The sequence below is a fragment of the Aulonocara stuartgranti genome (assembly GCF_965226115.1).
Source record: "Aulonocara stuartgranti genome assembly, chromosome: 16".
NCBI classification, from domain to species: Eukaryota; Metazoa; Chordata; class Actinopteri; order Cichliformes; family Cichlidae; genus Aulonocara; species Aulonocara stuartgranti.
The window spans coordinates 29,206,972-29,219,739 of NC_138952.1; the positions used below are offsets into that span (position 1 = coordinate 29,206,972).

A 12,768-nucleotide genomic window follows, 5' to 3' on the forward strand; every position below is an offset into this window, starting at 1 on the left:
AGAATTTACAGGGAAAAGAGAAGCATGGAGTAGAGAATTCATCTGCAAAATATCACTTCATTACAAAAGGTTGAAATTTTAAAAAATGGGAAGCTAAATACCCTAAAAAAATGAAATGAAACTTGTTTCCTTACTTTTTCTTGCTGGAGTGCGTGAACGTTTAGACCCAAAACAACACAAAAGCAGAGATTACTAATGCAAACTGATCTACAGCAAAGCTTAAATACACAGTCGGTATATAACTCACAATCTGGATTTAGACAGCAGCAAGTGATAAGAAGTATTTTATTATAGTAACGTGTTCAAACTTAACTTGTATCAGCCTGTTGTTGAAAATTCAAAACGTGGAGCACTCCACTCTTCCGCTTCCAAGCCACACTTTTGTGCAACCATTCTTTTTTTCTTTTTTAGAAAAGAAGATATTTAGATATTTAAATAAGGAGAACGAGTACCCATAACATTAATGGGAGTGCAATGCTAAATAACATTAGCATTGTATTTTCTACATGTCCAGCTTTGTGGTCTTTAAAAACACTCAGAAATGACAAAAATCATCTTCAGTCCCCAGACGAACATCATGATCTCTTCCCTTCGCTCTAGTCAGAAGGATAATAAATATTTGTCACAGTCATTAACTTTGTATACTGTATTTGAAAAAAGTAGCACCACTTAGGTCATGTTTTTTGCATTTTACCATATTTAATTACAATATGTAATATGGCAGTGGAACATTTCAGTCTGCTGCCTTCTGTGAACAGCTTCTTTACACAATATAATGAAATAAATTAAGCAGAATGATTGAATTTCGATCCCTCACATCGGTCTTTGACAAATCAGCAATTTTTCTTTCTTTACTTCCATCATCTTCATGCGTTTTTTCCCCCCCCAAATATTGTCCTTTCCTTCCTCTAACCCTCCTGTTTCCAGTGTCCGTGTCCTCATCAGGGAGCACCTAACAGGCCTGGAGTGTTTTTACACTTAGTCACTCAGATTATTTCAAACTCCACATCAGTTTGCCTGTATATTATTATTTTTTCAATTAAAAAATATCTGGCAGTAAGAAATAAATACGAACTCATGTTCACACACCAACCCTAAACTGTCACTCAGTAAACACTAGCATCCAGTAACAATGGAGGCTCACATTATTTACGGTAAATGTATCCAAGATGTTTTGCGATGGTACCCAGGTGTGAAGTAGCACATGTCTGTTTGAAGATTTTTGGCTTGCTTATTCTCTGATCAGGAGTAGCAAAATCTAGGTCCTTATACTGCACGTAGTCTTCACGGATATAATCCCACAGGGTAGTCTGGCCTTAAAACTGTAAACTTCTAGCACTATATAAGGTACTTTATCACTGACAGGTACGTATCTATGAAGCACCTTGAGGCGACTTATGTTGTGATTTGGCGCTATATAAATAAAATTGAATTGAATTGAAATTGAATTGAATTGAAATGGTCAATTCCAGATCATGTGACACAGACATATGATCTGTTCTAATCACAAATAGAGATTAGAACAGGCCACAGGTATTAAAGGTACCGGGCTGCAGTGATTGGAGTTCCACAGGGTTCTGTGCTGGGATTAGATCTATTTACATTATCACTATAGTTTGTCTCTTGTCCCATCTCTCTCTGCTCTTTCCCCTCACCAAGAATGTATTATTGTTGGGTCTTTACCTTACAATATAAAAAGCACTGACGCTGTGATTTGGCACTGTATAAATAAAGCTTAATTGAAACTAATGCAATGAGCATACCTAAAGAATTCACAGTGTCAAACATGTTCTCACCATTATTTGTTCTCACATATGATATTTCTAACACCCTATAGATCTCTTGTATACTGACCTTTTAAATTGCTTTTACTTAAAAAAAAAAACTTATTTCAGATACTCCTTTCTGCAGATATACTCTTTTTACAGAATGGGGGATTTACTGTATTCTGATAGTCTAGCAGAGTAAGGCTGAAGTTAGTTGTGCAATGGCCGTCCTTTCATGTAATCTGTGGTGGTCACTGTGCACACAGACTTTTATTCCCTTACTTTAGCCTTAAAAGCAGCAAATCTTCTCTGAGGCAACACATAATTTGCACCCCAGTAGAAATTCTGGGGAAAATCGCTTCCTTATGGACAAAGTCAGGGAATTGCCTGAAAGCTTGAAAACCCCAAATATGAATATAGAGAAAATGCAACACAAATAATGTTAGATATTGTTTCACCACCACATTCAGAAAGTAACACAAGATTACAATCAGCTGGCAGTAAAGATTAAATTAAAGGGCTCTGTATGTGTTTTTATTGAATGACAGATTTAGAGTTGGTGTACAAAGTCCTTTCCAAACCATTAAGAGGAAGTGATCTATCTGTGGTCCCATCATGCCACAGGAAGCCCAGCAAAAACTCCCTTGCACAGCCAGTTCTTGGACCAAGTAGGAGATGATTTATCTGCCAGGGAAATGAGGTTTGGCATCAAATCTTTTAACGTTCAACTTTGGTATAAATTTTTTTTAAACTCTCTGTCTGTGATGTTTCGGTTGTTCCTGGATTTTTCAGACTCCAAACTGCACCGACAGCAAGACACCAAGGACCATGATTCACTTCAGAGGACAGACAGAGGGTGTGTCTTCCGCGCTGACCGACGATAGTCTATAACGCCCTGTTGCAGTTCACCGTGGTGACAATCTGCAGTGAGGAAAAGAAATGTTATTTCACCTGAACCCAGCATCCAGAGGTGAAATGTCTTTTGGGATTCTAAAAAAAAAAAATCCGTCGCTTTCACAGTTTCCAGTGTCTGCTTGAGTGAACGTCATCTGTTGTCTACTGCACTGCCGTGTGTCTGAAGAACATGCGCACACACACATGTGAATTAAAGGTCCGAGGCATTGTGCACATCTGTTCACGTTGGTGTGTCTTCGCAGTGTGTGTGTGCGCCACTCCTGTGTCACGCTGAACTCAGTGTGTCAAAACCGCAGAATTTCCATCTTTTTTCCAGAGTTGCACCGACGCCACTCAGCTCCTGCCTGAACATACTGGGCAGACGGACCATGAGCCGCTCCAGTTCCCCTGCAGATACCTGAACGACGACAGCAGAGAGGAAGAGAAATCAGACTGACATAGAACAAACTATAGGGGCTTTTATTCTTGATTTTCATATCATATTGGATATCACTTTGGTACTTTGGGTCTTATGAAAAGACATTAGACCTACCTTGGTTTTGCAGGTACAACCTTCACTAGATTAATTAAAAACCAAAGAAAATTGGATAATTTTTAGACACATTTTGTTGTTATATGGCAAATCTTTATCATCTGGCAACATCTAGGGCTGTATTATAAAGCCAACACTTAAGTGCCAAAAACTGTAGTTCCTCTATTGGCCACTTGAGGCTCCAAAAAACTCGAACTTTATAGCCTCAACCGTATCTGTTTCTATCTGATTTCTCATGCTTTTTACCTGATGTAGTGCCTTTGAGTGATCATTCCCTAATAACATTTATATTTACAATAATGGTTTACATAGCAGTGGGAAATACATCTGATTACAGTAGATATTTTTTTGAAAGGGCTGTAATTAAATTTAAGGATCTGCTTCCTCCACTGTTATCTTCTTCAGTGTCATATTCCAACACAGAGCCGCTATCTAAACTCAGGATGTCTTTACCTTACAATATAAAGCACCTTGAGGTGACTGTTATCGTAATTTGATGCTATATAAATACGACTGAAATTAATTGAGAAAAGAAATGAATTGAAGTTTGTGGCATTGTGACAAATGCAGCTTAGCTACCATAAAGTAACCTGTTGGATAATTATCAGAATCATCTTTTATGTTTCTGTAATGGTTAATTCACTAATATGTGCAAGCTCTTTAGTCTACGTGATATTTATAATGCTAAAATATAATTATCACTAACATAATTGAAATGTTTTACATATAAACAAGGAAAAAGCAGTTGTAAAGCACATTATTATTATTATTTGTTAAGTTGGCAAGTTACAGTTATTTATATACAATTTCTGAAAAATTACTTTTTATATAAATCATTATAGGTGTTATACTAAATTTGTTAAGCATTGTATGTGAGACTGTTGCCGAAGATGAATGAAATGAAAGTAAAACTGCTATGTGTGTGTTCTTTTGTGTCTTAGTATCAGTATGCTGCTTTGTGCTTTTGCTTGATAAAAATATCTAAAAGCACTGACGCACCCATAGGCTTACTCTCGAGCAAAACCCAGAGAACTTCTTAGAAATGGCCAGTCCAATTCTAAGAAAGGTTACATAGATTATGCCTTTGCAATCCCTTGTTTGTTGCTCATGAGTATTTTGTGTATTACATACATTTTCTATGTCATGTGTTCTTTAATAGGGTTTAGTGAGAAATGTAGCTGAATGTTTCATGTTGTTTTTTAATGACATTTACCTTGGAGTCTAGTCTCTGTATGTACGACCACAGATACTCGAGGTTGGCCCCAAATGGATGGACATGGAGGAAGGTCGATATAATGCCTGCGGAGAAGAAGGGCCATTAGATAAACCTGCGGTTCAGTGCAATGAAAATATGAGCATGGGAGTGATCTAACATCTCACTGGCAGAGATGATGAGTAAGTAAATCAAAGGTTAACAAAACTATAGAGAAACATCTAAACCTCAATTAAGGATGGAACAGTAAAAAACCCCAGCATATTTATATTACACACAATGCATACAAATATTTCAATGAGCATTCATTCCCATTTTCATTTGCAGATTTTACTTTAAATTTGTTCAACATTTGGACAGAAACATTTGTCATTGGATTTCTGAATGCAGTATTTGTGAGGCAAATGTGGTCTTTGAAAACTGCAAGTGTGTATATTTAGTATTTACCATCAGTATTCATGAGTGCTTCAAGAACAGGCTTAGCAAACTAATAAAGCCAATGTGCGTGCGCACACACACACACACACACACACACACACACACACACACACACACACTGAGCTGACAAAGAAGTAAGATCCACTAGAGTGACTTTTAGATATAAAGGTTCAGGCTCCAGCAGAGCAGCCAATCTGCATCCTCATGAAATGCTGCACAATAAACAAATGGCAGAGCAGCCCCATAAAAATGCTGGCCAGAGCAGAAACTGCTCTCAACTTGATTACTTCTGAGAGGTCCTGCAAAGGTAGGCAGTCATGCGGAGGGGGGGAAGGAGTGGATGATGGTGGGGGTTGGGTAAGGGTAAAGAAATAGAGTGGCGTTCCCTGGAGGATCCAGCACAGCCAATATTTATTTCCTTGATTTATGTGGCGAAACGCTTGCAATTACAGACGGGCCTAATTCAATTTCTTCCACCAGGCCTGCTCACATGGAACAGTGCCACAGAGAACTGTAGGCTGAAGGAGGGGCAGGGATGTGGGTGCACTAAAAAAGGAAGTTAAATTTCAAGCTTGCACCAAGGAACTCTAACTTAGAAAAAGGGAGGAGAAAAAACCTACATAATCGACGAATGCAGTATGACATTTGGGTCCAGGCTATTTCAATTGCAGGTTCAGATAAGTTTCATAGTATTTACTATGGATCCAAGTTATTTTTCAGGAAGACACCTGCTAACAGTACATTTACTGTCACGATATACAAGTGGTACAAATCTTTGTCTTCTTGTTTTAAAAGTAGCGCACAAAAAAAATAAAAAACCTGTTACTTCTTTAGATGAGTTAAATGAGTTAAAATGAACAAATCCAAACTACAACTGAAATATTTTCTACATGTATAAGATAGGGCTGACTGCTGATAAGAGGAGACAAGCATACAAAGGAAAGTTTAGGAGCGTTTGGAGAAATTGATGAAACTACAACATGTACGTGCGTGGTTCGTGGTGCAGCTGCAGAGGAGGCTGACACACCAGAGCTCCATCGGCTCATCATGCCTCCCCTGTATTGAAAGTGCCAGGACCTGAGGTGGTTGTTGTTGTGTGTAGGATGCATCTGAAAAGCCTTCACAAAGCCCCACATTCAACTCTATTGAAAAATTTGTGAACAACGCTTAAAAGCTGGATTCATGGCAGGAAAGCAGCTAATTTAAACACACTCAATTCTGCCAAGAGTGGACAAAAAAAACTGTTCAAGAAATCATTAAAAGCTCAAAATTACTGACATTCATGATGAGTGCTTGAAAACTTTTGACCATCGTTTAGCTTCTACAGACAACACAAAAGGTAAGAAAAAACTATTTTTCTGTGTATGACCTCTTATTCAAAAGAAAGGGAGTGCTGCAGCTGTATAACTGGAGCCTTAAAATGGTTTTAATGTTTAAAGTTTGAGGCTTGGCATTTCAAATAGTCCAGGACTAATTTATGAATCATGGCAATTTGTGGCTTCGGCATCTGTGTCTGCAGACAGTGATTCAAACAGTGGACACAAACTTGAACACATGCTACAACTGAGTGTGTGTGTATCGAAATGTTCCACAAATGTGCAAAAGAAAGCATGCTGGCAAACCTACTGATGGCTAAAAAAGCTCCTTTGTTTATTGTGTTTGGTTGGACTATTTGAACAAGTCAATAGCAGAAAACAATCTGTGCAGCCACACAGCAATAACTGAGCCATAGATGTGGAACACAGTAACATCACGACACAGCGCATACAGTCTGTATGAAATGAGCATCCAATTTATTCTTTTACGTGTGCACCCAGACTCTCGATGACTGCTTGCAGACGTGCAAATGCAACAAACATACCATCTAAACTGACAATTTACTGTCACTTGAAAACCTTCTGTTTTTTTCTCCACCTTCATTCACACACTGATATCAAAAGGTTCAACATACATGGATGACTTGCCTACCTTGCTTATTATAGTATTAAGAGTTGCATGTTACTTAGCAGTAATTGTGCAGCCTACCTCTGTCTGTCCCTTGTACAAATAAGACACCTTGCACACACACATACACTTTCATACCCTGACCCACAGATCATTTAAAAAATTATATAAAATATATGATAATAAAATAATTAATATAATATTGGATCTATTATATTTGTACTGTCAAAATGAAATGACATTAGTCTGATGAGCTACATTAGCAAAACTAGTTTACTGGCAACCGTTTGCTAAAAGGACTCAGCCCATGGCTGTGGTGTCTCTCAGTCTCTGATACATCACATGCCAAAAAAAGGTCTCAGTTTTCTCCAGTAAAAGTAAAACAAAAAATATTAAATAAAGATTTCTATTTCTATTCTGTAAAACAACACTGTGCCCAATGTCCGTAGCTGCTACTGTCACGGCTGCTAGGTGCAGGGAGCAGCATTTGGTAAACTAGACGGTCCAACACTTCCAGCCTTCGAAGGACAGCCTATGCAGCACCTTTATGGGGACACACGTAAGGTCTTCGGGTTCACCTTAGCTAGCTAACCTAGACACAAGTCACTTCTGGTTCTAAAAAACCAAGATGGCGGTAGCAACAATGCTGAACTCAAGGCTAAATTAATTCATTAATTAAAAAGAGTTTTGTCAGAGTCAGGGGACTTCATAATCTAAAGTCCTTCTACATAGAAGCCTTGCAACTGAGCAGCCATCTTGAGCTCTACTGGGTCAGCTACTTTGAACGTTATATAAATGAACTTCAGTTCCATTGGTCACTCATTCAAAAAGAATCTGACTTTGCAATTCTCCCGTAGATTTGAATTGTGGATTCTTTGTGTCTCTCCCGCAATGCCTCTGCTATAACCCACTCCCACTTAACTCAAGTTAGTCAGAAAGCCAGTCAATGTGGAAGCATTCTCCCTGCAAGGCTCACCTGGTGACCTCCTATGCTGAAAGGCTGCACGGACCTGTGCTTGATTCTGCCCGGGACCATTTACTGTGTGTGACTCTCCCGTCTTCCCTATCCAGTAAAGGCAAATATGCCCAAGAACCATAAAACAGGGAGAATAGGTAGCATAACATTTCAAAATACTTCCACTCAGTGTTTTGATATGCAAATTAAAATGCTAAATGTAAATTCTATTGTCTTATTTGATTTTACTGTGTGAGAAAATCGGCCACATGCCTTTAAAAATGTGTTTGTTTGATGAAAATCTCCCAGCAGCAGCAGCAGCAGCAGCAGGGGAGGAAGACAGAGAGCTGTGCCTCCTCGCTCCTTCATATTTGGATTTTCTTGGCGCCACTAAGAGAGATAAATGTGCTGCTGTTCCTCCCGCTCTGCTCTGTTGTGGACAAATACAGATCGTCCTGTGCTTTTCTCCACGCTGCTGCATGGTCTGTGGTAACGCGAGGCTTTACAGAGGGAAACAAAGGCAGCAGAAATGAATTGTGTCCAGCTGCTGTATGGGGGCCCAACACAGAGTGAAATCCACGTCTCTGATTTTAGAAGAAGATAGAAACAGAAAGGAGCCACAGCAGGCTTTAGGCACTTTGTTTTTCTGTCTCTCCTGCAGAAGAAGGTTTGAGAGCTCTCCAAGCTCTCAGACAGCAGACGCTATGTTTACGCCTAACACGGCAGCGGTGGTATGAGCTGAGACGAGTTAAGTGTCAAGCACTCTTGCGCACTCACGTTCAGTTATCTTTAATGCTCCGCTACCGAATACTCTCAGAACTGTGCTGTGCGCTGAACTTACAAAGTAATCAGGGTGCTGCTGTCCACACGTGTAGCTTGAATGAGCGTCACAGCCTGCACAGTCTCTCTGGAAATTAAATTAGCCATGAAAGCTGTCAGTAAGTTCCAGTCAAAGACTTTCATAATCCAACTATGCGCATAATCCACCTTGAGCTGTGTACTGGGAGAGTTTCTTGGAATGAGCAGAGGCTGGAAACAAATCACTCCGAGCAAGAATCTGCGCTCTCACACGTTCACCTCTGCTCACACAGCAGCCAAATTAGATTTACATCTTTCCTGGGCTGGAAGAAAACAGAGCCAAGGAGAAGACCAAGACCTAACTGCTCTGTGGGTAAAAAGGTTTTTTATACCGGTGATTTCCACTGATAACGTAATGGAGAGGTAAGCAAGCTTTCACTTTGTTCCTTTCGTATGCCAGCTGAAATACATAACAAGAAGAAGGATATGGAAAAACTTCAGGTTATAATATCCACTGGAGATTAATTTTCTGACTGAAGTCTCTCTTTTCCTTCCGCTGTCCAGCCTCTGCAGAGCAGAAGCCTCACGATCTGAGGTGAGAAAGAGTAAAAGATTAAGCAGTGAGTGCTCTGAGAGCTTATTTGGCCACAGTGTTGCCTGTTGGGTACAACAGGACCATACTGTCAGTGAACTTCTGCGTTATTCCTGACACTGTTTGCTGGAACAAATAATAAAAAAAAAAAACCCCTCACAGATTTCAACCAAAAAGTCAAAAGGGGTTTTATTTCAGTGTCGTCTCATCCATACCTCAATGCACTCTGTCACTTTGTACGCCACAACGTGTGCACATCTGTACACCTATAATATCAGTAACATCCCAGAAACATTAGTGGTAACACTTGTGTCCTTTTATATTTATGTTTATATTTATATCTCTTTTTCTATACTTTATTTTATAGATAGCTTTATTGTAGGGGTGCAACGATACACAAAATTCACGGTTCGGTTCGATACTTTGGTGTCACGGTTCGATATTTTTTCGATACAAAAAAATGTTCATGCCTTTTTAATTTGTCATTTATTAAAATTATAAATATATATTTTAACTCAAAAGTACAGTTTTTAAATTTAATGTTGCTGAAACAACAAAGTAATAAAAAAAATAAATATATCTGATTGAGGAATCACTCATCTTTGGAAAAGAGAGTTTATTACAGAGAAATGGCTCTTTCCAAAATAAAAGCTATACTATCTGCTTCTTCTGGGCTATATTCTCAGCAGCATATTAAACATATCAGGTCCCCATGAGGAGAATCCTGTGCTAACGGCTGTCTAAATGACTCGGGTAAAGTTTGTAGCATGCGTGCTTGTTGTTTTTGTCTGCTTCCACTTGTCTTTGCACTAGGATGCTGTCGGAGTAAATGTGCAGTCATATTCGTTGTGTTCCCACTAGTGCTGTCAGCGTTAATCTCGTTGAAATGACGTTAATGCCACAACACGGCAAATCTCCGTCAACGAGCTACCGCGGATCGCCCCGTGCGTGGGGCTGGACGGTCAACACGTTAACGAGCTAACTGCGCTAACATACTAGTTTCCACCAATGTAATTGAGCATTGCGTGGCACATCCAACATACTGTTTTACTTTTGTCCATCAGGGTCATACTTCACATGAAAACCAAAATAGTTTCAGAAGAAAGCAAAAAAGGTGCACTTGGGACAAACTGAACCAAACCTATGCTTGTTGCGTGAGGAAAAATGATCAACATGCTTTTTGTGCCATTTTTGTTTGGTGGTATAACTATACTTGAGAGATTTTTTCAAACTCAGACCAGTGCGTTTCAGCCAGGGGCGGAGCGTGGGGGTGGCTTACTGGGCTTAAGCCCGGGTTGTTTTTTCAGAAGCCCGGGGTCTTCTGGAGTGTAATTTTTTTCATAGTTAGATGCCTGGCTGACAACTGTATAAAACAAAAAGTACACACAATATTCGAAGCACATAGTGCACACTGTGGGAATTTACGACTGTGCGTGAATCCCCCCTGATATTGGTATGATCCGAGCTCAGGCACTAAACGACTGAGCGAGAGGGCGGGGCAGCTGCTGCCTGTGTGCGCTGTTGGAGAAACGGAGCCAGCCATACTAAGGAGAGTCTAAGTTTGACCAGGTACCAAAGCAAATCATTCGTACCGTACAAATAATGTAAATTCTGACGGTGCATCACGAAAGATTGATATCAAACTGATCACTTGACCAATATTACGTTACTCGCTCTTCAAGTGAATCAACAAATGGCGAAATGACAAGCCGAACAAATGCTATTTTTTTTAGAGTCTTAGCTTACGTGTGTTTATTTCATATTTTCAGTTCTTACCCTCCCCGACTAAATCGGTTTCAGTTATGTACTGAAATATAAGAATGGACATTAGAGGGTTCTTTCAAAGAAAAAACTCAGGTAAATGTTATTTTATATATTATGCTTTGTATGTTGTTCAGTATATTGTAACGTTCACAAGAACCAGACGGTTGGGGTCTCAGTTTGTCCGTTTATTCGGCACATAAGCCAGCGGGTTGTTAACTCAGGGGGAAGCGCTCTCGAACTACACCTCTCTTCAGCCTGGCACACACACAGAACAACCAGGTCCCCCCACCCCTTCCTGTACACCACCCTCACTACTTCCTGCAGCCCAACCAAACATGAATCTTAAAGGAACAACAACAGTGTGCAGAGAAAACCAACATGTCACTGTCCAGTAACACTTAACCATCGTTACACTGCCCCCCCAGCAATAAGTTCCTCGTCCCCGAGGGAACGACACAGTCTCTGAGGCGGGGCGGTAGCCTACGTTCCCTCCTTGACCTCCTGAGCCCCTGAGGAGGACGCGGAGCTTCGGGGCTTTGGGGTGAAGAGTCCGAGGGGGGGGGAACGCAGCCCCGGTCGGGGGCCCCTCTGAGCAGGGTCATGGACGCTCTGTACACGTCCCTCTGGAAAGGAGGGGAGGGACTGTCCTCTGTAGGGGGCCATCCGGTCTCTGTGCAGCGCTACTATCCTTCCCCTAGGAGGCAACTGCACCCTGTAAACAACCTCCCCCACTCGCTCTAGGACGCTGCAAGGCCCCACCCAGCTGCTATCCAGTTTAGGACACCGTCCCTTCTTCCTCTTTGGGCTGTAGACCCACACCAGCTCCCCAGCACGGAAGTGCCTCCCTTTAGTGGTGATGTCGTAATTCCTCTTTTGGCGCAGGCCTGCCTTCGCCAGCTGCTCTCGGGCGTAGGAATGTGCAGAATCCAGCCGGTCCTGCAGCTTCCTTGCGTAGTCCCGGCCCGGTGGTGCCTCTGGCGCGTCCGGGGGTTTCCCAAAAGCCAACTCTGCAGGAGTTCTCAGCTCTCTCCCTAACATGAGCAGGGCAGGCGTACTGTACATTGGGTGGAGTCCTGCACTGCCGACCTGTAGGCCATGAGGGTAAGGGGAAGATGGTAATCCCAGTCCCGTTGGTGTTCTGAGGTAAGGATGGCTAGCTGCTGGGCCAGCGTCCTGTTAAACCTTTCCACCAGCCCATCGCTTTGGGGGTGAAGTGGGGTGGTGCGGGTTTTCTTAGTCCCAAGGCGTTCACACATGGCAGCAAATACCTTGGACTCAAAGTTACGCCCCTGGTCACTGTGGAGGGTCTCTGCTGTTCCAAAGCGGCTGAACATCCCCTCCACTAATACATCAGCGACCGTCTCAGCCTCCTGATCTGGGATGGCGTATGCTTCCGGCCACTTGGTAAAATAGTCCATGGCCACAAGAACATAGCGGTTTCCTCTGTCTGTGCGAGGAAATGGGCCCATGACGTCCACAGCTACTCGCTCCATTGGGGCTCCTGCTGGTTGCTGCTGAAGCTGAGCCCGGGACTGGTCTTGTGGCCCTTTGTGTGAGGAACATGCATCACAGCTGCGGCAAAAGTCCTCCACATCCCTCCGCTGTTGACCCCAGTAATAGCCCTGGCGGAGGCGGCGAAGAGTCTTGGAGACCCCAAAGTGGCCAGAGCCAGTGCTCCCATGGCAGGCTCCCAGCACAGCTGACCTCAGCGACCTTGGCACCACAACCTGCCACCTCTCCTCCCCCGTGGCAGGATCCTTCCAGGCACGCTCCAACACCCCCTCCTTCAGCCTGAGAGCTGCAAACTTGGCCCACAGCCCCCTGGTACAGATGGAAAACCCAGTGACCTCA

The 12,768-nt window shown here is 41.9% G+C and overlaps 1 protein-coding gene across 5 annotated transcripts in view; it reads right to left on the reverse strand.

Annotated features, from left to right (window-relative positions):
• Nucleotides 1-266: 266 nt before the first annotated feature.
• Nucleotides 267-12,768, reverse strand: part of enox1 (ecto-NOX disulfide-thiol exchanger 1) — a 304,893-nt gene continuing 292,391 nt past the window's right edge. For all 5 annotated transcript variants that reach the window (XM_082508523.1, XM_082508521.1, XM_082508524.1 and 2 more), the window contains 2 exons: nucleotides 4,427-4,512; nucleotides 267-3,078 (listed from right to left, as the gene is read on the reverse strand). In XM_082508523.1, coding sequence (XP_082364649.1) covers nucleotides 2,947-3,078; nucleotides 4,427-4,512 — 218 coding nt within the window. In that variant the 3' untranslated portion in view covers nucleotides 267-2,946. The remainder of the gene's footprint in view (nucleotides 3,079-4,426; nucleotides 4,513-12,768) is intronic.